Source organism: Pterocles gutturalis, unplaced genomic scaffold, assembly GCF_000699245.1.
Source record: "Pterocles gutturalis isolate BGI_N339 unplaced genomic scaffold, ASM69924v1 scaffold5681, whole genome shotgun sequence".
NCBI lineage: Eukaryota > Metazoa > Chordata > Aves > Pterocliformes > Pteroclidae > Pterocles > Pterocles gutturalis.
In genome coordinates, this window is record NW_010105272.1 from 40,983 (window position 1) to 68,024 (window position 27,042).

Sequence of the window (27,042 nt, forward strand, 5' to 3'; positions counted from 1 at the left end):
ACTGCTTGTCGTTAGGTATTGTTACAGATACGGTACCACGGACTTCATTGAGCAATTAAAAAATATACACAAGGGACAATAGCTTCTTTTTTCTGTATTTTTCAAAATTTGACTTTCTTCCAATTGGAGAACCCAGTTTCAAATATGAAAAGGGCACTTGTTCTACAGTAACTGCATACACCTTGCTCAGTTCCAAGCACTGTATTCATTTTTTGTTACCGTTGCTGTTATTATATCTCCAGTAGTTTAGGAACTTCTCTGTTCTGGGAATTACAACTAAGTTGTTCTTTCTGATTCTATTTCCCCATATAGTTCAGCTAGCTTCTTGAACTCAGGTCCCCAGTCTCCAAGGAAATTATAATCCTGGTCGGAGTGTGTTGTGGCTGAATCCAGAGAGCTGATAGACCCAGCTTCCGATCTACGACCCTCGTAGGCATATGTCTGTAGCGAGTCATATGGGGGCACGCTGGGGTCCAGATCAGCCTCTGCCAGTCTTTGTTTAATGAACTCCTGAACATCTACACTGTCAAGGCTTGAGGAGGGATGATGCCTGAGCACAGGCTTCACTTCAGGACGAACATCCCTCCTGTATTTTAGCTCCTCAGCAGCTGATGGATTTCGCAGTGCTGTGATGTCAAATGCTTCTGTGTCTTCTTCTCCACCGCCCTCATCATCATACGTCACTACATTTTCCCGGACATCTTCTTCTGATATGATCAATGGCTCCTTCTTGCTACGTCTTAGGGTGATGAAAAGGACCACAATTGCTAAAGAGAAAACTGCAGATATTAGATTAGGTTTAAAGTTTAAATCTGAAGTAAGTAGATATATGCTACAGAAACAACAGATACTAAGTCATGAATACAGAGGTGTCATACTTTCAGGCTAATACTGGTATTCGGGTTCATTATGTCAGGCACGTGTCTAACACACGGTAACCAAACCTGTCCAATCTGGAAAAGAGCGTACTTATATTCCTAAGTGAGCAATGCCTTTGCTGTGCAATGTGTTACCTGGAGACAGATTACTGTATGCCTAGAAAGCACCCATGAAATCCGGACATCTGTGTTTTGACACAGTAACATGCCAAAGTGCAATGGACCGAGACCACAAAATTAAGGGGAAAATTAACAATGATGTCCCGAAATGACAAACTTCTGATGCAGTCTTGTGTCAGAGGGCCAGTAAAAAGCACTCTCCTACTGTATATTTTCTTTGTAGGGATTGCTGAGGTTTCTTGAGAAAATAATGAAATCCACTAGTTACATTATCAGGGATCTCATAAAGGAGATAAAAGAGGATAACATACTTTCAGTTGAAAGAGAAGTGAGTACCTAAGGCTGACATCTTTCAAAAGCATTGTTAAAGGATTCCAGTGCTTCATTAAAAACAATATTTTGCATATATATTGAATCAAAATGTAAAAGGTTTATTTTTTTCTCTTATGAATATTCGATCTTGTATGACAAAATGTAAGATTATAAACTAAATGTACTACTATGCACTTTAAAACAGCTTTCAGACAAGACAGTTCTGAAGTAACCGAGCAGAAAAGTAGTCTTTAAAAAATGTAGGGTCTTTGTAGAAAAAAAAATCCTCAAAATCTCCTGTGTGGGTCATAGTGCAATTCTCATTATTTCTTGCCACCTCTATAAGAACACAGAAAGGCACATGAGTAATACAGAGATATGTACCAGCAAATTGTGCCTCTGCCAGGAAAAAAAAGAATATTAACTAATGGGTGACATTCAAATTGGTCTGGGCAAAAAGAAAAAAGTCAAGGGAAAATGCACTTGCGTGGGCATTTATCTAATGGAGTCATTTTACAGTCTCATATGTCCCTTGCCCCTGTGGATTATGTTGTGCATTGCTATCAGCGTATCCCACAAAGGTAATTAAGAAATAGCTTTTGTACAGTGCTAATGGTGCTTCTTACAGTGTAATGCATTTCAAAAAGCCTTCCTCATCTCTTTTCTATCACTTTTCACACTGTTCTAGACATGGAAATAGAGTCAGTGGCTTTTTGAAATCTTTCCAAATTATAAAAGAAAGATCTGCAGTGCTAATTACTTGATAACCTCTGAAAAATTATTTCTAGTGCATTCCAGATATTCACAAGTGTACTTTAAAGGCATTTTTCCCTATTAATTTTAGCTAAACCTTTCCCCCCTAATCACAGCTATGTATTTCTAATTACCTCCTACTACCAGACAGCCTCTGGTTCAAAAACATATCATATTAAAAATTTCTGCCCTGTCACATTCAGAGAGCCAGTGGGAGACTAGCATTACGTAACATTGAAAATGGCTTACCAAGAAGAATGACAACACAGAGCAGGATTGCGATTAAAGCTCCCGTGCTCAGGCCAGCCGAGGAGAGGAAAGCTTCAGCATGGCAGGTTCTCACTCGTCCATCTCTCTCACATGCACAAACCCTAATTGTGAGAGTACTGCTGCTGCTGAGAGGGGGCACTCCACCATCAGAAATCAAAACAGGGAGGTAATAGATATCCTGAGTGGTTCGACTGTATCTCTTTCGTCTTGTCAGGATACTGGCTGTATTATCTACAAAATCAAAAACAGAATATCATTTTAATGAAGCAAAAAAAAAAAAAGTTATTGACTGTTTGTTTCCCATAAAGTAGAAGCACGGGACATCTTAAAACCAGGATGTCCTAGAAAATGCATAATCTAGAATTAAAACTCGACAGGAAACATTTGTGGCCAACAGAGGAAAAAGAGGAGCCAGAAAAAAGTAAGTAGCATTACATAAATAAGATTATTGAAGCTCACATACCTGTCTTAGAGTTTGAATTAACTTTGACAAATATTTTGGGCCCAGTTTGCAAGTATTCTAATCCCATGTAACACACTTGTAAATGTGAATACCTGGAATTCTGAGAATATCTGTTGTGGAATTCATCCACAACATAAAATCCTCTCAAACCTCAGAAGAATGTTAAAAGGTCTTTAGTAAAAGCTAAAACAAGACTTTCATGCTTTGCTTTACCGTTTGTGATACGTTTTATAGCTCAAGTGAACTTTCAGAAAACAACTGAAAGGCCAATGGTCAAAGACTCATGTTGTGGACAGGTCAAGAGGAAGAAAGAAAGGGAAAGGAAGGGAAGGGAAGGGAAAGACAGCAGATACTAGATGTTCTAAACCAGTGGACATTAAAGGTAAGTAAGGAAAGGGGAGAGAAAGTGATGTAAGATTATGTCTCCATTATGTTGCCTACAGGTCCATCTGGCATATATTACAGTCAATGAGAATACTAACTCTTATTACATGCACATTGTAAGAGCATTTATAGGCACTAATTAGGATAGTAAGCTGTCACCCATACCCCTTTAAGTCCAAGAAATTAAGGGGCATAAAGAGAGTGCAGGGGAAGAAATGCTATAATGATATGTAGTTATATCTTGATTTCATATGCATAAAATTTAATTTCAATTTGTTGCCACTTCTTTAAAAGTACTAGCACCTGAGTAAGAGCCCACAGATATATCAAACAAAATTGGAGACAGTGAGAAATCAGAGACATGAGCAGTTGTGGAGAGAGAGAGATAGGGACTGAGAAATTAGAAGAGAGCTTAGAAGAAAAGAACTTCCCTCTTGTACTGCTTGCCCATGATTAACAGTCACACAATTTCCAAACTGCAGGGTTGTGGGTTTGGAGTTTTTTAACAAACAACACAGGGGTGATACGTGCAAAAAATACATCTGGTGGGTTTCTCTTCCTATTACAAACAAACCACAAAACTTATTTTTCCTTAATACTGTAGCTACAGCATTGAATAAGTTTATCATAATATGTGGAAGGCTGTGACACTTTTTTGTTTAAACTGTATATAAACTGTTTACCAGGTGACTATTCTTCATGTCATATCTTCTATCAAGCTCTTTGCCAAATTTTAAAATGTTCATTTTAAATCACTTCTCTCAACATTTTGCATTTTCATATCACCCAACAGCAGTACTGAGAAAAAATTACAGTATAGCTCCACATCAGCATAACATTATAACACAATATATTTGGTAACAGGTTTCACATGAGAAATATATACGAGGTGGGAAGAAACAGCCTTACTGCTGAGCCAAGAACGGAGCACCAGGTCCCACTGCACTGAAGTTCATTAGCTTTTCTTCTCTACTCTCCCTAGTTATCTTCTTGGAAACCTCCAGCATGGTGAGTTTGTTATAAACTCATTAAGTTTTGGTCTTCTCTTCAGCAGTGGGTGCAAAATATGTTATCTATCGATCTATCTATCTCTTTATTTATTTGCAGTAGGCTTTGAAGTCCTCTTCTGCTTGTTCATGTCAAGGTATACTTTTGGTAACTGAATCCCAAGTTTTATGCCAACTTTTATGTTAGAGGCATGACACCAGCCACTTATAACACCATTTATATTCATTCCATTTACAGAATCCTATTGAAACCAGAAGGAGATGAACAGATAATTCTTTCATCTGAAAATATCTGACACAGAGTAAGATCAGCATGTTGTGGAAATAATATTTGCACAGACGTAATTAAATACCTATGATAAAACATAGTATTTTCCTTACAAAGTCGCCAGGTACCATGCACACACACATACACACACACACACACAATGTGTTTTCAATAACCCCAACACAGAGATGGTTAAAAGATATACAGTAAATCAGTATTTTGTTTTGATATAGGGTTGTAGAAATGATTCCTACATACCTACAGTGTATGACATGCAGAAATATTTCTTTCATTTTCATAAAAACTTTGTTAGACTTCAGCTCTTCTCCATATTGCTTAACCCAGATTTGTGAAACCTTATAAAAGCTTTCTATTGTATTCTCAGTAATGCTGATTTTTCATTATCTTATTGTTAAGAAACAAATGATTTCCATATTATTCTGCAACTAGACTAGGGACCAAAGTGTTCTGTGTTATAATTGGGTAAACTGATTGAAGAAACCAAGCTTGATATCACTGAAAATTCAGATTGCATTTATTGTATAAATAAAACTTTCCCCTAAAGCAGAATGAGCATAATTACAGGTTGTGCCCACACATGGAGGTTTTACTAGGCTCTGCCAATCTTTTTTTTTTTTTTTTTTTTTTTTTTTTTTTTCCTAAAATACAAGGAAAAGTCCCAATCCTAATTTTACAAATTGAAACCAGGCTGGTCTTTGATAAGCTTACTTTGATACACGTACGGTCTTCTACTTTTAATTAAATGTAGTATATGAACAATCTCAGTGATCTGTTTTAAAAGACTCCTAAAACAAGCAAATAATCTTATGAAACACAAAATAGAAAGAGGTGGATTGCCTGCATGTCTCTTAGTTTTTCAGCAAATATATTGGTATACCCAGGGGATAAAGTAAGCAGCTGTTCTATCTTTCTGCTATGTAATGTTGCATAAGAAATTTTCACTTACCTTTTTTAATAATATCTTGCCAATTTGCCACTCCCTCCATTTTTTTTTTTTTTTTATGCTAGACTGTCAGTCCCAGCTTCCCTAACACTGCTGGAGAACACAGACAAAATCTTCAGTGGTTCAGAGAAGGAGACCACATGGAACACAAAATGACCTTCAGCTGGTGTGCCTGTCATCTGCCAAAGCAGTGGCAGACAGAGATCTACATACAGCCTAAGAGCAGCAATAAACTCACTTATCTGTGATTAGTAAGGAATTTCAAATGAATACATATTTTGCATAAAAGGATGTTATATATAAGGTGATGACTACTGCTTCTGCCTTTCTACACTTAGAAAAAAGCTTCATCATCATTTCCCCCATATGCATGAATAACTCCACTGACTTTCTGGTTGTTCAGAATCTAATTTACAATTGCTTCCCTTCCTTGAAATGCAACTACAGATTATTAGCACACCTCCTTTCCAACAATTTCTGGTTTTATCTCCTGCTGTTGCAGGTTGTTAAATAAAATGAGGCTGGAGAGTTAGTATGATCCCTGGAACACCAACTGTTCACATTGCTAAATTTTAGCACTCTCCCTGGGATTTTGTTGGTCTGGGCCAAGTAGGACTTTCTCACATAACACCCAACCACAGTAGGAGTTAATAATATGCACCAGGGACCCTTCCTAGCAGGCAATATGACCAGAGTGCACCAGGTTTGTCTCCTCCCACTTTACACCATTTCAACATTATTCCAACAGCCTGCATATTCTTAAGCATCCCTAAAGAGCCTCACACTACACACTCTGCAGCACATAACTTCCCTTCATGACATGATAACAGTGCTCTGTTGGGCTGAAATACAATTTTCATATTATTTCATAAACTCAGAAGAGAAAAAGAAGCATAATAATGAAGTCTGAGCTCCATTGGGTACAACACAGGGTCAAGAAGAGGTACAAGGCTAAGTGGTATGTAATATACAGAGTCAGCTTGTATTATTAAGCTTCATTGCAAGAGAACTGTCACAGTCTTGTTTTTCTTTGTGGGTGGTTGTTCCTTTTTTTCTTTTCCTTTTAATTTTTTTTTCCTCTCAGCACCAACACTGCCACAATAAACTGAAGTCTGACTGGTCACCTAGAAATCACACTGAAGTCATTAGAGAAGCAGAACACTCCCCTATGCACTTGCAAACAGTAAAAGAAAGCAGCTTCAAAGAAGTGACAGTAGTAACAAGAATTATATTTCAAGTTACAACAAATGAGAAGATGACAATCACACAAAAAAGTTATCCAGAAATAATACCTTAAAAATCTAAGGATGTTTTAAAGGACTCAGCCTGAAACTTAGTTCCCTATTGGTAGCAAGTGACACCATATCCATGAACTAAGCATTAATATTAACATCTGTCATGTCTCTCATTCCAAAAGAAAAAAATCTCAGATTTTATACAGCTAAATCCAAAAGGTGACAGCAAGTATTATTACCAATAATAAGAACAACCTTTCATTTCAGCTTAATACTCCATTTCTCTTACAGTGTCTACAAGCCCCAAATGCTTCAGTTTAGCTACGTTGTCCATATAAGTAAGAAAATCCTATAAAATTTTCTTCATGTGCATCATCTTGGGCCTACACCCAGAGAACGCCCACTATTCAAATCTGAACAGGAAAACATTCCATCCTCTGGCATAAATCTGAAAAAGAGTGAATGATTCAGTATCACTATACACCTAAAGAAGCAGCAAGGAAAATGCAGGCTGGAAAGAAAAGCATCAGAGACCAATAAAGAAAAAATGAAGATTCCTGAGCAGGAATCTAGCAATAATGAAACGATTTATCCATAGAGACTATTGCAAAGATGTAAAGGAAAAAACATTGAGATGCAAGCATGTATGCTATAAGGATAACTGTGGACAGATGGGGGGGAAAATTGTAAGGATAATAAATAAAATCTGTGAGAAAAGTAAAAAGACCAAAATGACAAAAACAATAAACCAGACAATTCAAAAGTTACAGTAAAAAAAAAACATTCAAAAGAGCTATAATTAAATCATGCTTGGGTGGAGTGCAAAGTCTTGCCAAACAAGGAACTGACATTTGTATACTGCACAAGATAAATTGTTCTGGTTTCAGCTGAGACAGAGTTAACTTTCTTCACAGTAGCTAGTAAGAGGCTGTGTTTTGGATTTGTGCTGAGAAGAAGGCTGATAACATACTGATGTTTATATTGCCAGGATAGTCAAGGACTTTTCAGCAGCTCCACTGTGCCAGTGTCTGCAGGTGCAGGAGAAGCTGGGAGGGAGCACAGCCCCAGTTACTAGCCTAGGATTTGACCTTAGGTTTAGGATTGAGACCCAAATTGGCTAATGGTGTATTCCATACCATGCACATCACTGCCAGTGTATAGATGAGGCTCTGTCTGGATTTTCTCTCTCTTCCTTAGGGTTGTCTCTTTCTCTCTCAGTCTGCTCAGACACTCGGGCTCTTACCTGCATTCCAGGATTGTGGTTTCAGGACTCTTCCTGCTCCAAGATCCTTAGCTGGGAAAGGGCTGAGCCTTGGTTATTAGGTGGTGAGCAGTATCCCTGTGTATCACTTGTTTGTATATTGATATATACTAGTATTATTATTATGATATTATTTTCATTTTTATTGGAGTTTAGCTATTAATTGTTCTCATCTCAGCCTACGAGTCTCTTTTCCCTTTACCCCTGGGAAGGAGGACAGTGAGTGAGTGACTGCATGGTGTTTGGCTGCCAGACAGTTCAAACTCTGACACAAATACAAATTGAAAAAATAAACATTTTTTCTTTTAATGTTGTATTTTTTCAACATTAAGTTGTTTTTTTCCTGTATTGTTAACATAATATAATTAAATATTAGTATGAGACACCATTTTAGGCAAAGAAGGAGACAGAATAAAATTTCTAATTTCAAAAATCTGCCATGGTGAATTTATGTTATTTATATTCTTTTGAGTAATAACTAATTTCTGTAGAAACACGTTACTTGACATATACCCATACACAATACTAAGCATTCTCAAAGAAACAAAGTAAAGCTTTTCCTTCAATGCAATTTCACAAATTTGAACACAAATAAAAAGTATGATCATAATCTTTTGGTCACTAGCATTTCATGACCTAAACTTTCTTGTATTTGGGCTATGCTCTAGAAACATGGAAATTAGAACTTAACATTAATCTCAAGTAAGTCTGAGGTTACACATAGCAAATTCTGCAGGGCTCCAACACAGCAGCTCTTCACACTCTGAAGATGTGATAGTTTGTTAAGACAGACTGCACACTGTATACAAGGCTGTTATCACATTTCCCTTTCCATCATCTCTGCCTTTTTACATTGAGCTTCTGAACTAACAAAAGAAAGGAGGGCATAGGAAAATCAAGGAAGCAGAAACACAATGATAACACCATGGGAGGTGACTACTGGAGCACTTTGGAGAATACACACAATTTGAGAATTATTTTGACACATTATACATTACAGGCAGGCACAAGAGAAATAAAAGTGAAAAAACGGAGTAAAAACCTGTCTATAGCTCAAGGTGTGTTTTAATTTTCAGCTCTGCTGATATCAGCAGTTCAACTTCCATAAATTTTCAGAGAAGTCACAACTAATTAAAACTGAAACAAAATATATTGGAATGATTTGCACTTATATTTATAAAGTTAGAGCAGTTAATTTTTTTATGTGGGACTATATTGATAGGGATTTCTGTTTCATTTATTTACTGATAACTCTCGTAAATATTTTTTTCTTTTGTGCTGGTTTCAAAACTATTGCCAATGGGCTTCCTTTCCAGTTCATTGAGTAGCAAAAATGAAAAGCAGCATAGCAGAGTTTTTGGACCTGAAACATTGTTATTTGCTTATGGATTGGTTTGTGAAAGACCAACAGGTAGCAGCACTGAAAAAAAAAAGTACGAACAACCTATACACTATGCACTAACTTACCTATCTGACCAATCTTAGATCCAATTCTTCTTTAGATCAAAAAAAAGATCAAAGAAGTTCACAGGCCTGTGGAAGAAAAACGCCTCCCTCTGTGGTAGCTAGTCCTGTTTTTTTTGTCTCTTGTACTCATGGTAGAATTCCTTTTTTACTTTCTTATATCGATTCTGTGGTAATACCTGCTCAGGCATTCAACCTGATTTCAGTAAGGCCACTTCTATGGACTGTGCTCATAGTCACCATGCATAATGCTAACTTTACACTTTCTCAGATATCATTTCTCTCAAGTTATAACTTGTCTTCTTTACAGGATTTTTCAGGGAAAGGGAGTGGTAACTTGCAATACCACATAACTAGAATGAGCATGCCACTGTGATGCAAATAAAGGCAGGAACTATGTAGCTGTTTCCCAGTTACATTGGGTTGTGAAGTGGGGATTTCAAACTGACTTCTTTTAATGCCACTTCAGACAATATAGAGCAACTAAGACACGGTCTGGTGTCTGGCATGCTTATTTGCAACTCTAAAGCCCTGATGTCAGTTCACTGGCCTGCCACAGATTTCGTGTGCAATACAGTTGGAGATAAGAATTTTGCACATATCAAGGAAGAGAGATAAACAGAAACTTCTGCAAGGGAATTCGAGCTGGGATGGGATTAATCTCTGGTGGTTGATCTCTTCCTAAATAACAGCAATGCCAAGTAAAACTGGTCTTTTTTTGACTTATTTTGATCTGTAACACAGGAAAAATGCTAATTTGCATCACAGGCATGGATAGATGAACACATTACAAATCTCATCCTATACAGATGCCACTGAACTCAATATGCTCCAGATTTTATAGAATAGCAGGTCTCTACTTCTGTGGCATAACACTAAGAAATAGGAATCTCCAAAGGGATAGTATTAGAAAAATGCCCTAACTTTGTTCCACCTCCAGAACATACTCCATCACTGGGCAGTTTTCAAAAGGCCAGATCTTTGAAAAAGGTGAGCACAGGAGAAAAATAAAATGACAAATATTTTTGTGAAACAAAACCTTTGTCCTGAAGAAATACAAGGAGAAGAGAACAAACGATAAGCATTCCCTATGGAGCTGTTCTTCCTTGAAAGTAAGGTAAACTTTGTCTACTTTCAGAATTTAGCAGTCTCAATTTATTAAGAGAAGAGCATGTACAAAACACATTGGTGGTGTTGGGTGAATGTGCACAGTCTCTGTACAAACCCTTATCATCTACAAAATTTACAATACCCATTGGAGCATTCATGGTACACTGTACATCTTGTGAAAAAAAAAGTGCCATCTGCAAAACAGTGCATAAAATTCATAAATGTTATCTTGCACCTAGTGAACTGGTCTCTAGGGGTTCAGTCTTTTGCCAGCTCCATGAAAAGTGTGGTCTAACTTACGAAAGAGGTCTCTAATAGGTAAAAAAATAGGCAGAAAGAGGGAACAAATATTTTAAATACAGAGAGAAAGAGGCTATGCAAGTATGTGTCTGTACGTTAATGGTTGGGGATATCATAATAATGACATATGGTCATATGTATTTTCCATCAAACTAAGACATTTTGACATAGATATTGTCATAGTTTTGACCCTGGCTGGCAGCCAAACACCACAACAACCACTTGCTCACCCTCCCCCCTCCTCCCTCCCAGGGATGGGGGAGAGAATTAAAGGGGTAAAGGGAAAAGAGAACTTAGAAACAGCTCTATTCTGAAGAGGTTCTCTCATCTTTCCTCTAATTCCCGAAGAGAAGGTGCTTTTAGTCTCCTGTTGCCCTGGCAAATTCTAAATGGGACATCCAAAACCAGATATTTCTGATTAGGCAAAAAGTGTAAATTTAAAAAATTGCACACAAGTTAAAAAAGCATTTCAAAATTATCCATTATAACACCCTAAAAAAAAAGTGAGAAGAGCACAGACAACAATGAACTGAGTTATGTAGCTCTGAAATGAAACATAAAAGCATCTCCAGATTGAAAAAGTATTTGGCTGCTCAGGTTTTAATTGAAATCGCAACATTTTTTCTGGACAGAATAAATTGTAAACATCCTTGTTTTCATTAAAAAGCCTTCACGAGTACAATTCCCAAACAAACAAAAAGGCATCTTCTTCGGGTTTGCTTTCTAAAACCACAGGAAACGATTATAGCTTAACAAGTTTTCTTTGTATAGCAAAGGAATTCTATTGCAGCTCTTGTTCTGTCTTGCTTACTTGTGCACAGACACTGCATAATTTTGTTGGTTGTCCTCTCATTCATACTCTTGAGCCTTTACTCTCTCTGAATAGTACTTTGTCAGTATATAAGAAAACCTCAAATAGCAGCAAAGAATCTAATGTAGCTTAAGAATTCAGGCAGCAGGGAAAAAGGTATCATATTCTGTCTTTACCATTTTCTTCTTTAAAATTAAAATTGCAAACAGAAACAGAATCCAGAAGGTGGTCCAAGCAACAGTTAGGTCCTGCTAGACTGCATGCCCTATCTCTGTCCACATTTCCTTGAGGGTTTTAAGCTCTGCATTACGAGGGTGCATATTCAAAGGCTGAAGCTTTAACACTGGATTGTCACTGAGTAAAGGCACAAGTCCAGGACCAAGAAATAAAAGATTAAGTGGTCATATGACCAATTATCTGGACTGATGCATTAATATCTATTTTGTCTGCTAAAGCCATGCAATATGGGACAAATTATGAATTCTTATGCTTGTGCAAGTCCTTTAGATTTCAGTCAAAGCACACAGACATAAGAGTTAATGTTTAAAAATCCAATTCTGTTCTGTAGAGTCTTTTGATCTTGTAGCTGTAGAGTGGTAATGGAGTAGGTGGTAATGGAGTAGGGGAACATTAATTCAATACTGTATTGGGGCTCAAAGAGCAGAATTCTGTTTTTTGGGGTTATGAAAACAAGGGAATAGAATGTCTACTAAGATTTTTGTGAAATGAAACCTTTGTCCTGAAGAAATGAAAGGAAAGGATGACTGGATCCAAAGACAACTGCAAGAGAAATAACAGCTTTGCAGTGACACACATAGCTACCACTGACTACCACTTTCAATAGGACATCGAGTTTTTGCATTTTATTATTCTGCAAAACTTTATTGAAACTCTCTTAATGCAATTGATGTAGCTTCAAAAAACATAACAGAAGAAACAAACAAATAAAAGTATCCAAGAACACCAGCCTTTATAGAATTATTAAATCCAGAGGTAAAAATAGTGGTCATCATGTGTTAAGAGCATTCTGATCATTTTTAATGGATGATGCTCAAAAACATGAGTTTTCAAAAATGCAAATTTGTCACAGACATAAGAAAATCTTCTTTTGACCACCTCAGCTATTTCCTACAATAGAAAGCAACAGAAATTCAATTTCTGAATAGGAATAGTTGATAAATATGAAAGTTGTGAATGCTATATAACTGGATATTGTGAATGCACATTATAAGTGTTTCACTGATATTTCACATACAGATTATATCACAAAGAAAAGGTCCCAATAAAGGGTGTTTAAACAGTACAATCAAAGGGTCATGTGCTGAGCAAAATAGTGACAATACTTTTAAGATAAATTAGTTGTTATGATTTGAGTTAAACTGTCATTGCGTTGATTATATAGGCAAATTGGAAATGGCATTTCTGGAGTCTCTGTATGTGTAGAAGTTTCATGTGAGATACTACAGGAAGTGCATACTTACGTTTTGTGTCTTCTTAGGTGAAATAAAAACATAATACAAAATAGGCTTTTACCTTAAAGGACACCTTTCCCAGTTCCTTCCCCTAATTCCCCCTGACAAATCCAGCTAAGAATAGCCCAGACACTGCCTTCTGCTCTTGTTGGTAAAGTCATTGCTCATTGCTCTTGAGGAAGTAAAAAGAAAGCAGCAAATACTTAATGCTGCATGCTTACATCCATAGCATAACACTGGAGCATCAGAGATATATAAAAAGTTCTCATCCTCTTATAAATCTGTGCAGGTAAATAACTTATGTTGGCATGCAGTCCCTAAAGTATAAAACAGCATTTTCCACTGGTAATCAACATATATAATACAGACCTCAATTAAAAATATGTTTAAAAACATAAACGATCTACTTCATCATGAACCACAATTTTAATAGCTATTCAAAAGCATGTCTTGATGTAGGTATCTTATACTGAAATTAACATGGCCATGGTATCTCACTTGAGATCACAGACCAATGCTCAATGAGTTTATTTTAATCTTAGACTCATATGCAAAAATACAAAAAAATACACTTCCTTTATTTCAGGAACAAGCTTCTGTCTCTTGTTATAATGCTGCATCATGATCTGAGCAGAATTGATATACTAATCTAGGAAAGGGCTGGAGTCACCCTTCTGTCTCTTGTTATAATGCTCCATCATGATCTGAGCAGAATTGATTATACTAATCTAGGAAAGGGCTGGAGTCACCACTTAAGGAATATTTTTCATATATGAATGAGTCCTTCAAATTTTTATTTTTTTTTTAGTATTCATAAATATTGGACTGATCTCTTTTGCAACCAGAATATGAGGGCCACGAATCTAGTCAGAACAAATGGCATGACTCAATTTTTTTTTTCTGCTGTAAGTATAGTTAAACTTCGCAACAGATTCTTTAGGAAGATTATGCATGTCTCCTTCTTTGAAAGGTTTTAAAAACAGATAAAAAAATATCTGTAAAGAATAGTTTAAATATCCCACATGTATATATGCCACATGTGCCAATGATGCTGTTCATGCTTCTCAGTCTTTACAGATGAGTAGTGATCTATAAGGTCTCAGAAACTATTCCATGGCACTACTGTAAAAAGTTCCTGCACTTTAAAGCCAACCCCCACACACTTCCACACATGCATACAAACCAAACCACACAACACACACATACACAAAAGCTCAAGAGAAAAGCTACAAACAGGCATTTAAAGCTTAGTCTCACTTTCATCAGGTAGCAAAACGGAAACCATGAGGCAATACTCAACAACCAGTAAGGCTGACATTGGGTTTTTTTTTTGGGAAAGGCTGGATGGTTCTTTCATTCAATAAACATTAAGAAACACTTGGCTGGGTGACTCTGAAGGCCCTATTCCTTCTGACCCTATGTCTTATAATTTTCTGCTTGTGCTTTTTAGGAACATGTTGTTAGGAAGGACATGAAGCAACAGACTTATAAATCCAGGAAGTACTGAAGGACCTGCTCTTGGTATCATATCCATAAAAGTTAACTTTTTATGCCCCTTAAATTCTTATTTTCTGCCTTAATCATTAACCAGCAATAACCTTGACAGCACTCAGTGCTATTCATCTAGAAGTAGACCAAATTGTCAACATCATCTTCATTCATCCACTTTAGAAAAACATTCCTGAATGTGTAAAGTATAAATGCTAAAATAAAATGGAATATAAAAATAACATGCAATATCTGATTATTCATGGTTTACAATATGTTGCAAACCATGTCCTTGATATAAGCTAGGCCAGTGCTGACAGATTACAGTTTTCACCTTCTTTCAAGGAATGAATGGAAATTGATCTGTTCAATGAGACATCCCAGACAAAAAAGAGACCCATTTATTTGAGATTTTTGTGTTTGATTTACCTTCATTGTCCCTTAGAGTAAAGTTGGGATTCAAAGAAAGCCCTTCATCAAGGGAAAAATGGAATCTTGCCCCATTTGCAGAGTTATCTTTGTCAGTTGCAGTGATAGTCTGAATTACCTGAAATAAAAATCAACAGTGAATGTGTTGAAATTTGTACTTGACCCTAACAGTATGTGACCTGAGCAGGAAGCTCAAACTCAACTTATTTTAATTTTCTACTTGACCACCGCTAAATTCAACCAATAAAATCACTGGGCCATTAGCTTGATTTCGCTGGCATGAAATATTTTAGGAACCACACTTCAGACCCAGATAGAAGCATCTAAAGCATTTGTACTTTCTGGCATTCTGATAAGGCCAGGACTGGGTACAGAGATCTTCATCATCTGTGTCGCTTCCTGGTGACTTTCAGAATTAGAGTTTCACCTAAATGTCTGTTTTTACAGCACCATCTGCTTGCTGTCCCAATAATTATATGCACTTCAATATAGGTTAGGAAAAATAATTGTTTAACCAAAATGGCATTCATATAATACCAGCTCTCTGTTTAAAATTCCTGTTAAGAATCAGTTTTCAATTGCTAGAGAACAGAACATGAAGAACAGCAGCCGCTCCTGGTTTTAGTTTGGTTTGCCCAAAAGGAACAGAATTAGTTGTAGCAACCATGTTTGGGAGAGGTATTTTTGAAAAGTAGGACCTTTGCCTTTGAAAGCCCTGGTGGTTTTAAAATTTACTTTCAACTAAAACTGAGTTAAGCTTTGCAACGTGTGACCAAGCAATATTTCTACCTCTGCTTTCATTTTCATGCTGCGCCTGGAAGCTCGAGTACTAAAGTAGAATTTAATAAAAGTTGTTCTTGTGATATAGGCAGTGAAGCCCACACAGACTGCTGCACAGAGCTGATAGATGCCCTGAGGTAAACGTAAAAAGGGGAGGGAGAAGAACTTTTTTCATCAAAATTTTTCTGTTCAGTGTTCACCTGTAGTCTGTCTGGACTGAACCCGAAGCATAAACAGTGTGGGATCAAGTGGTTAGGTCTGCTTTAAAACTAAAAGACAGCACACAGTTCTCTACTTCCATTCACATAAGAAAAGCAAAACAAATATACTTTAAAGCCGATACAGAGTAGTATGCTTATTCCATTGACTATACATTACATAGTACATTATCATGACTATACACACCTGAGACAATAATACTGATGGTAATTGCTGAGAATATTTTAAAAGTTTGTTCAAATATGTTTTTGCTGAACTGTAGCAGAATAAGATCAATCTGAAATGTCTATAATCATGCAGTTTACCAAATTCATGGCAACACTGGTGAAAAAGTTTGGCAAAAGCTAATTGCTCTCTACTGAATTTTGCCAAGGTGGCATACCTGTTATTGAAACAACTACCATGTTTTGCCATGTGAACTAACACGTGAAAACAGAAAAATAAAATTTTCTTAGGTAGATATATTTAGTTAATTATGTTGAAATGGTATGAGGCAAAGTAAGACAAAAAAAAAAAAGGTTGATGGAAGAATACTTTCAAGAGAATCAGTTTCTGTTTTTACTCAAATACTAAATATACTGTTAAATAACATACATAGATCTAAAAAGAATTCAGATAAGACCTTAAAAATATATGAGGTTATTAAATATTGTTTATAAATCCTCAGTGTTATTTATCAGTGGTATATGTTGTTCTGCCATGCACTTTTGCCTTTATTTGACAACCTAGTAGATAAACTTTCATCCTGTTGCCCTCTTACATTTAAAGTTCAGTAACTTTTTATAGAATCTTGTTTCAAAAACATGCCATTTGATTAAGACCTCAGTGCCACAAGACTAGTATAAAATGTATTTGGTTTTAAGACTAATTTTAAAACTCAATGAAATATACTGCCTACATTCCCTGATTTCACACATAGAAATTCAAGTATCCCCTGAAATCAACAATGTATGTAAAGAGTATAGCACCAGATGGTACAGGAATCATGTGTTTCCATGTGGAAGACAGACATTGTATGCATAATAGGACAGGTCAGAATATTTTTTACAGAACTGCTTAAGCAAAATAAGTTCACAGTCTATCAGAAAAGGCTCTTGCTTTCTAAGGAAAGGATTTCTAAGATATTCATTCAGAGATGAGGAAGAAAAGTGTGTGTTCTTTTGACATCCAGCTGTACTGTTAACCCTTGTCTAATGAATAGGCCAACTAATTAATGGTCTATTAGCTGACATTAAGATGTACCTTACCAAAGCTGATTAAAATAAAAATGTAGCCACGGAACCTCAGCTGCTGTAAAGCTCACGTGACAGCATGGAAGCAATGAAATGGAAGGGTTATGCTATTTTTCTGAAAGCAAGAGTTGATAAGAAAGAATTTCAAGAATGGAGGAGAATTAATTGAAGAGGATAGAGGGCAGGTGTTAAATTTTGCTCAGAACTGATCCTGTTCAGAACTGAATCAATAAACAAGTAAATATATTCATTACAACTTATAGCAGGGCTCTTCCTTGCCAGCTAACATTGATTTCCTTTGCCTATTAGAAATAATAGCATCCAGGGTGAGGTAGCTCATGTTGGCAGCACAATACTTACGCACTCTGATTCTGCAAAAGTCCTGTGTGTTTGTGTGTGTGTGTGTGCACACACATGTACACACACCTATGAGTTAATTTGCAGTGATGGATAGTGTCAGGGAAATGACATTTCACTACTATCGCAACTTCTATTAATCCTTTGAAAAACACCCATAAAAATCTTAATCTTTGGAGAGCTACAATGAAAATGACTAGCAGACCTAGTCAGATATTTTAACAGGTCCATATTCTGCCAGAAGAAACACTGAACTTGGAAACATTCAGAAACTGTCAATGCTTCACTCCTTCACTTTTCAGAACAAACGACTGAAACATTTTTTTACATCACTAATTGCTCCCATTTGCTTAAAAATAATAATAAAAAATAGCATTTGAAGCAGAGGGAAATTTCATTCGTAAGTTCACTTGGGGGAAGATTGCAAAATTTCATTTTCCTACATTAGTTAAATTTTACAATCATTAGTGAAACCAGTATATTTCTAAAGTCAAACTTCTACAAGTCTGGATACCATTTAGGACCAAATCACAGCTGCTTTATTTACTTTAATATATACTGTCTATCAGGCTTCACCTGGAAGCTGTTGGAGATATTTAGTTTATCTTCTCATCAAGGTGACTGACAAGGGAGTAAAGCTATCACTTACTTCAGTGTGGAAATGACCATCTTCTCACAAGCATTTTCTGTTTCAGTTGTCTTAGAGGGGTTCATTTAAGTACTTAAGTCCTTAATTTTATTGGCTTTTCTTTTTTTTTTTTTTTTTTTTTTTTTTTTATAAAGCAAATAAATTGAGCTGTGGAGGAAAAAAGAAGCAGGAGGCAGAGGCTGTGCTATTAAATGATACTGTGATTTCTCTCCATAGGTGCCTCTTCTGAAAATAAACAAGCAAACACAAGAAGTCTTCCAATGACAAACTATTCGTTAGTTTGTCTTGCACATAATAAATTCAGAATAAATGTGCTGAGGAATGAAATATGGACTCTTACAGGGCAGTGCAGGGCTGGAGCCCAACCTCAAAGCACTAGTCAAACAGAAGTGACGGGCAGTACCTGACAGAATTTGTTCTTTAGTGACAAGCCTTATGAATCTTGTGACAAGATGATGGATAACTCAGAGTAAATACTGCCTTTTCAGTGATTCAATACCACCCATCTGGGCACACTTTTTTAGCATATGGAACAGTTGCCTTACTCTGTAATCCTTGTTTATTTGTCCCTCTTTAATACTTGTTGAACATTGTAATTTTCTTTCTTAAACTAGACAGTTAAATCTTCTGACTAAGAGCCATGTACTTTTGTGTTTTGGTTTGGTTTTGTTTTTTGTACATTGCAATGGTATCACAATCTTTTCTGAAGCCCTGTTGTGCAGTGTGAATAAAAATTAATATGTCATGTACATAATGGAGTGCAGTTAGCTTAACAATACAACAGCATGCTTATCCAGCCTTTCATAGGCAACTACTGCTTGTAGAGTCCTTCATTAATGTTCGGTGTTAAGCTGCAATGCTACAGAGGTCGAGAGTCATTCACACTTGCAGCAACACCTAAGAAAGAAATACAACACTGACACAAATCAGGAGCAAATGTTGCTATAGTAAAACTTATTTTGTCCTTTCAACATCTCTCTCACAAATTTCCGTATGCAAATTACTACTGGATAGTTAAAGCTTTGTTAATAAGAAACCTTAGCTGCTTACCACCAACAACAAACCTGGCAAACAGAGCACTTCTGAGCTAGCTTCACTACATGCTTTAGTTTATTATTAAATATAACAATTATTTAACAATTATTGTTAAATTCTATAATTTAAAAATATCAGAATATGTTGAAAGCAATTGCAATTAATCTTTAAGAGAATTCATATTTTTTAATTAGACTTTTACAAGTCCCAATTTTTCTATATTTGGCTTTATTTGAGGTTTTCAGAACTTTATTTTTACTTTAGTAAGCATGTTAGTAGGAGATATTCAGTTGATAGACCTACTTAGATTTTCAAAGGCTTTCAGTGAGGTGTCTCAATAAGAGCGCTGAATAAACCTATGCAGTCATGAGATAAAAGGGAAGGTCATTGCACAAATAATTGCTCAAAAAGACAGGAAACAGCATCTCTTCTGTAGATTATCTGTTCTACAAGGAAAGGAAGTCTCAGAAATTTCCTGTTCCACACAGATTTACGCTGGGCCACTTGTTGGTCAGTGTAATAATAAACATCTTATAAAAAGCATGAATAATCACCCCACTAGCATGAATAATCACCCCACTAAATCTACTTATGATACTGAGTTGGTCAAGGAAGAAAAGAGGAAGGGCTGACACTGAAGACCTTCCAGTACTCAGTAGCCAGGCAATACAGAGAGAGGTGAAATTTGTTATACATAGACATAATGTCTTAACTTCACATACATGATGACGATCTCTGAGCTGACCATTACTTCTAATGATATTGGTGTAATGTTTCCTAGTGGTTAAACAGCAAAGATACTGTTAGAATTTGCTAGGAAAGGAACAGAGAACAAAGCAGAGATCACCAAATACCATGAAGTATAAACTATGATAAGAATTATAAACCACTGCATACCCGCATTTAGAATCTTGATTCTGCATCTCAAGGTGAATAGAGAAGAATCAGAGAAAGTTTAGAGGACAAAATGAATGATCAAATGTGTAGAAGGGCTTTATCACAGCCTGTCCAAATTAAGTAGGACTCTTCAGTCTGGCCAAGAAATGGCTGAGAGGCAATGTGCTAGAGATTTATGAATGGCACAGAAATAATAAGGAGGGATCAACTGCTCTTTTTCTCTCTCTCTTTCAACACAAGAACTGGTAAATATCGATTGAAGACAGAATGGGACAAATATTTTTAAAAAAGGCAAAAAAAAAAAAGATTGTACATCTTCCTGAAACATGCAATTAATCTGTAAAATTCCTTGCTGAATGGAGTAGCAGATATAAAAAATTTATATTTGTTGAAGGAAAAGCTATAAAGATGTTTATGAGATTGTTATTAAAGGATTACTAAAAACACACAAACCACACTTGGACCAGGAAATGATCTGCAAATGATCTGAAACCAGGGAATTACTTGGAGTAAGTATCATACATGCTTGCCATATTCTTATACTGCTCTTTAGATGTCAGCTTTTGGCCACTGTTAAGATAAGCAAGATAACTTTGGTCAGCCTATAGTCTGACAAAGTACAGAATTTTTATACTCTCACATTAAGAATAAAAATTTCCTATCATGCATTTCTGTACACTGCTTTTAAAGATTTGATGAGAAAACTGTTATTACTAGTAATATATTCCTCAGGAAAGATATGAGCTCACAATTGCAATCTACAACCTGTGTAATATGGCAAAACCAGCATAGAGTGCTGGGTAAAAGCTCAATCTATGCAAAAAAAGCAAAGGAACTTGCTAAAATTGTTAAACCATGGACTGCAATAAAATGCTCTGAATGCAGGACCAGCAGCTGCAATGTGATTCTGCTATTCACTATCAGTTCTGACCCTCCCTATACTCACTGTTGTGAAAACCCCTTTCAACATCTTTACCATAAGGACTTTGCACAGACAAGGGCAATCAACATGCAATAAGTGAGGATGGCAACCATGTCAACCGATCATTTTGCTGAGCTGTGTTTGAAACTCTCTACCATGTGGCACTTAAATCTGCTTCATCCATTTTGTTCACGATAGTGATTTTTCAAATTCCAACAGTTATCTGACAAGATTAAAGCTTTGCCTGTCTTGAGATAGTTTGGGCAGTTTTTCAGCAACAAGAAAGATATATTGAATAAGTTCCCAAATCTCCTCCCTTCATCCTAATACAGTTAGAAAGTTTAATCAAATGTAAAATACAAAAATTAAATCAGAAAGAATTGACATGTGTTCCAGGAATCAAACTTCTTGTGCATGTAGCATTAACAGATAAAGTAATTCTTCTCAATGGGAGAAAGATAACTGTGAGAGTTACCTGACCAGGCTTTGCATTCTCACAGACGACTACATCATACTCTCTGGCAAGCTCTGGAGGGTTGTCATTGACATCCAGGATTCTAACACCAACTGGAACATGGCTCACTAGCCCAGGATTGTCTGCAAAACATACAAGGGGGTATTAAGCCTTTTGAAATAATCACTATTCGGTGACATCCTCAGTTTAAATATGGTTTCTTAACACAGCAACTGGACGAGAACTAGATACAGCTGCAGAAATTTAGGTAGCAAGATACTAAAAGATGTTTTTTTTCTGTGCTTCATTAACTGTTCTGAAAAATAATTTTTTAAAAAGAGTGGAAAGTATAGTATGAGTCTCAAGTCACTGTTATATCACACCAATAAAAATGCAAGTTTCTCTTGAACTGAAGTGGGACAAAACTTTTGGAGTTATCTAATCCTGTCACACTGTAGGGTAAAAAACGATCAATTGCTTTGTAACAAATGTGAAAGTGTCATCGCCATATTGAATATCTAATATGAAAAATATTTTAAACTTCTTTTTTTCTCAGTCTGCTAAGGAATTTAGGAAGAAAATACCAAAATCTTCCTTGACTGTTGGTATTTTCAGTTTTAGCCCGAAACTATGAATATAACAGGTGAACTAAGGGACTAAAGTAGGCTATCTCAATTGTCTTCATGAGAGACTGAGGCTTTCCATTGCTATCTGGAAAACATTTTTAGTGGAAAACTTCCAGGAATTATAAAACGCTGGGAATATATGAAGTGAAGATGAGGAAGAATGACACTTGTCTGTTTACTAAGCAGTTGGGAGAAAGGAATCATTCGTCTACCTTTACTCTTTTTACTGAAGGAAGTAACCTTCTCTCCAGGAGACCTTTTGTGGTCTGAGCATTAACCTAAACACGTTTAGTCCTTCCCTGGAGGCAGGTCATGAGATTGTGCAGAACAGCACAAGCAGTAGAGATTGAATATTTCCTGCTGCTCACTGAAATACAGTTTACAATCTCATTTAAGTAACTGCCTCCATCAATGTCATTAGACAATCCCATTACAAAAATCCTGTGATTACAATTACAGAACATGATATCTAGCTATAGATGATCTAGAGGTGACCTACAACTCAAAGAAGCTCTGTTCCTGAAGCTTTGTTCGAGAGGCTCTCACACATAGCTTGTGAGGCATGTGAACTAGAAAAAAGTATAAATTAAAGGAAGGACACAAAGCAGACAGAGAGCACACAGAAGCTTAGAAGGGAGATAGAAGGCAAAGATCACAGTAAAGGGTTAAGGCTGAATAAATCCATTTGGGAGTGGATTCATAAACTTTAGTGAAAGAACTGAAGATTTTAATACTAGACAAAACCTGAAGAAGCTTTTGCCAGAAGGCAAAAAAAGATGTGATTATCAGATTATCATAGAATAACTGAAAAATCTCATCTGAAAGGGACTTCTGGAAGTGACTGGTCCAGTCCCCAGCTTAAAGCAGGGACATCTTCAAAGCTATAGGGGGACATAATGCATCTAAGAGGAAGGGAGCAGAAAAGCAGGAAGAGCACAGTGCAGAGGGCACCAGAGACAGAGACCTGTTCTGTAGGTCTGGTATATTTGGAATAGTTACTGGGGAAGGAAAATCAAACTTTTTAGCCCAATGTGTGGCATTATTTTCACAGAGATGTCATGGGAATTCAAAGAATCTACCTATATTTGTTCTCCAGCAGCTTTGCAGTACAAAGAATTCATAAATACCTTACCAGTTCAAAAGTGTTCCTAACGCAGAAGGTACTGTTAGTATCTTTCTGGACGCAGTTACCTCATGGGATCATTGACATTTGCAGGCAAATTTCCATACTGACAGCCTACTCACTACAAAATTCTAATAGGGAAAGTATTAACACCACTTACCAAACAGTCTTGAAATTTGTCAGATTGTTTATACTACATAGATGTGCATGCAGGACAATAGCACATTTTACAATGTGGGGGAGAGAATGAGAATGAATTAAAAGGGACCTTACAAACTTTTTTTTTAGGTTTGGTTTTGCTGTTTTATTATAAAATAAACTCCAATCTTTCTCAGGTGTACAACTCATCTGCAGTCTTCAAACCACTCTAGTAACTGGTCCGTTTAGTAGTACATTTTTGTTAATTAGACAAATTTCTTGCAGTAGCTTGGCAGATTTCCAATTTTAAGACAATCAGTGCTGACATATATTTCAGGCCTGTGCATTATGAAACAGCCAGATATATTCTGTGCCCTATTAGCATTCTGCCTCAAGAGTAGCCTTCTCAAAGTGAATAGTCACAGTTTTAAGTCTGCCAGTCTGGAATCTTGAATCTTTTCTTCCATTATTTTCTGTGGGGAAACTTAAAAACCTTTATTTAAGAAGTAAGCTTCTTTTTAATACAGCTACTGCTGTTTGAGACTTCCTCTCCATATTAACAAAATTCGCATGGGCTTTATGAAAATAAATTCTACCTGAATGACATTCAGAATAACAGTCCTGACATCAGCAGTCTTTTGTGGACTTGGTTTTTTTTTGTTTGTTTGTTTGTTAGTTTTTCCTTGGGTTTTATTGTCGTTGGTTTGTTTGGGTTTTGGTTTTGGGTTTGTGTTTGTTTGTTTTTTTTAAAAGTTAGACTGGTATAAATATAAAGTGACTATGAAAGCTGAGTGAATAATTTAACACAGAAACAGCCTGAACTATAATTTCTCATGTTTTCATGATCAAGAACAAAAATCTTCACCTAGCTTAGGTTTAGAATGAACATCTATGCTTTTGCATCATCAATATTAAATATTGATCTTAATCAGTAAAATAACTTATTTTACAATAACTCCCAGGTCCTTTTTTGAAAAGCTGTTCTCCTGCTAGTTGGGCCTGCACGTGCACTTCCTGTTATTGACCTTCATAAGGTTCCAGTTCACACACTTCTCCAGCCTATCCAGATCCCTCTGGATGGCAGCATGACCCTCTGGTGTACCAGTCATTACTCCAGATTTGTGTCATTTGCAAACTGGTTGAGAGTACACTCTATCCCATCAACCAGGTCATTAACGAAGAGATTAAACAGTATTGCATCCAGTACCAGCCCCTGGAGGTACTCTACTAGTGACTGGCCTCCAGTTGCACTTTGGGCTGCTGACCACAACCCTTTGAGTCTGCCATTTCAGACAACTTTCAGCCTCGTTCACTATTCATTTATCTAGCCCGTACTTCAATGTGTCTTGTTCTTACATGAGTTTCTCTCAACCCTCCTTAATTCTTAGCTCAGTTTGTAGTCCATGCCCCTGCACCAAACATAGTCTGTGGATTCTTTAATAAAAAATATAGTATTATTTTCTCATCTTTTTTATTCCTTAATACAACAAGGAGTTTTCAGGAAGTACTAGCACTTGGAAAATCAAAGCAACAGCTTCAGTGGTATGCCCTGGACACCAAAATCCCACTCTTCTTCACTGTATGCTACAATTAAAGAACAGTGCATGTTAAAGAAAAAAAAGGATTGTCGCATTCTCATGGCAATGAATTCTAGTGGGCTTTAGGCAGTGTCTGTGTAAACAGAAAAATCACTGATCATTATATTACCACAAAATTATTCCCACTGAGAAAAGCAGAACTTCCACTGATTTCAGGAGGGACATTTAATCAATGCAGAGTGTATTTCACACACTGAGACTAAAAGTGAAAGCAAACCTCTTATGAAAGGTTCAGAAGCAATAAGGCTGAAACATGAGGTTATCATACATTTGAGGGTAGAAATGTGATGTTGATTGTAAATTTATTTTGCATAAAATAAGCACAGCTACAAATACTTGTCCAAAGGATGATCAGTAGAAACTGAATGCTGTCACTGAAGTGTAGTGTAAAGTCAAGAGAGGAAAACGTTTGAAGAAACTAACAATAAGATTATTTCATCAGAGCACCTCTTATTGTTGAAGCAGTCCAATCCTTCTGGGCCTTGAAGATTCTGCTATCTTCCCGGCTAAGTATATGGTGTCAGAAGCTACAAATGCCTTCTACCATGTTAGACAAACTTGGAGACTGTCCCTTTACAGATAAATAACATTTTGGTCACAGCCTTCCACCTATTTTTCAGCTTCAGTCTTAGTTCTGCAATGCCTTGTGCATGGACTTGCAAGCAAATGCCATAAAAGGCTGTAGATATGGGACAGACAGCACTTAATGTAAGAGTTCTGGCCTTGATGCCGCATGCACAACATATGTTCCTTCTTCCATTGTAGATCCAATTACTGATTTTAAAATGGATTTGGATGAGTACATCAGTACAACATAAAAGAAGTTCACAGTTTTGATTAAAATCACTGCCACTGAAAGACTATCTTAGCAGGACTGAATCTACTGATCCAGGTTGGGATTTTTTTTCATTTGGTTTGTTGGGGATTTTAACTCTAAATTTTGACTGTGCCAAAATAAAGAGCCTGTAATAAAAAGGCTAACTGAAATGTTCTTTAAACTCTGTTTGCCTCATGTGAAAATATTTATCTGGGACTACTCAGTCTGACATTTCTTGACTGTTGCAGTGCTTATCTGAGGCAATGGAAATTCATCAGACTTTGAGGCTTTTCCAATGCACAGGTAAGTATTTACTGTAGCTTTATTTGTCAATTTACTTACTAAATGGACAGAGATATGCCCCGATAATCAGCAACTACTAGGCATCCATCAGATATAAATGAATACTGGCATATTTAACATGCAATTCAGTAAAACAGCAGATATAAGAAGGAAGGATGAATTTCGCAGGCAGTACTATACAATGTTATCCTCTAAGATATATGAAATACAAAACACAAACTGGACAATCTGTTAATTTTAGGACACTGAATGCCTGGAACTGTTCCTGGGTAAACTGGCAGCCTTGTATCGTATACAGCAAAATATTTTAAATTTAAATAGGTAGAATCACATAGGCATGTGGGGTTTTGTTTGTTCTGTAGAATTAGGGAATTTACACATACAGAGAAAATTCTCCTTTATCCAAACTGGCTAAAGACCCCATGGTATTAAAAATAATGTGACATCTCAAGATAGTGTTTCTTAAAATCCAAAAATTATTATTTTCCTTTCTATTTTTTAATATTATGTGCCAAATATGTCATTTACCTATCTCAGAAGCAGCCACTGTGATGTTGCACCAAGGTGTCTCCTCTCTGTCAAAGATCTTGGCAGTCTTAATTGTCCCAGTACTAGCATCAATAGTGAAATACCTATCTTCTTCTGTGTTATGATCAAAGAAATATCTACGAAAAAATAAAAAAAATAAATATATACTCACTGTAGTATGCATCATTCAAACCAACAGAAAGCTATAAAAGAACATTACTTTCATGCTTTTAAAATCATAGAAATTTTTTAAAAGACCCCAAGAAAAATTCTAAATTATGGAGACACCCAGAGTAACACCATATTTTGTTTATTTCATAATTTGTTTCTTTTGATACATAACAAGTTTTTCACTGTGAGTCACAAAGATAGAAA

At 36.3% G+C, this 27,042-nt stretch overlaps 1 protein-coding gene across 1 annotated transcript in view; it reads right to left on the bottom strand.

Moving 5' to 3' along the window:
- Positions 1-276: 276 nt before the first annotated feature.
- The window catches only part of CDH18 (cadherin 18, type 2), a gene marked incomplete at its 5' end in the record, with an annotated part of 42,593 nt that continues 15,827 nt past the window's right edge, over positions 277-27,042 (bottom strand). The window contains 5 exons of the mRNA XM_010087313.1: positions 277-767; positions 2,313-2,564; positions 14,990-15,107; positions 21,556-21,677; positions 26,668-26,804. Of these exons, the coding sequence (XP_010085615.1) occupies positions 277-767; positions 2,313-2,564; positions 14,990-15,107; positions 21,556-21,677; positions 26,668-26,804 (1,120 nt within the window). The remainder of the gene's footprint in view (positions 768-2,312; positions 2,565-14,989; positions 15,108-21,555; positions 21,678-26,667; positions 26,805-27,042) is intronic.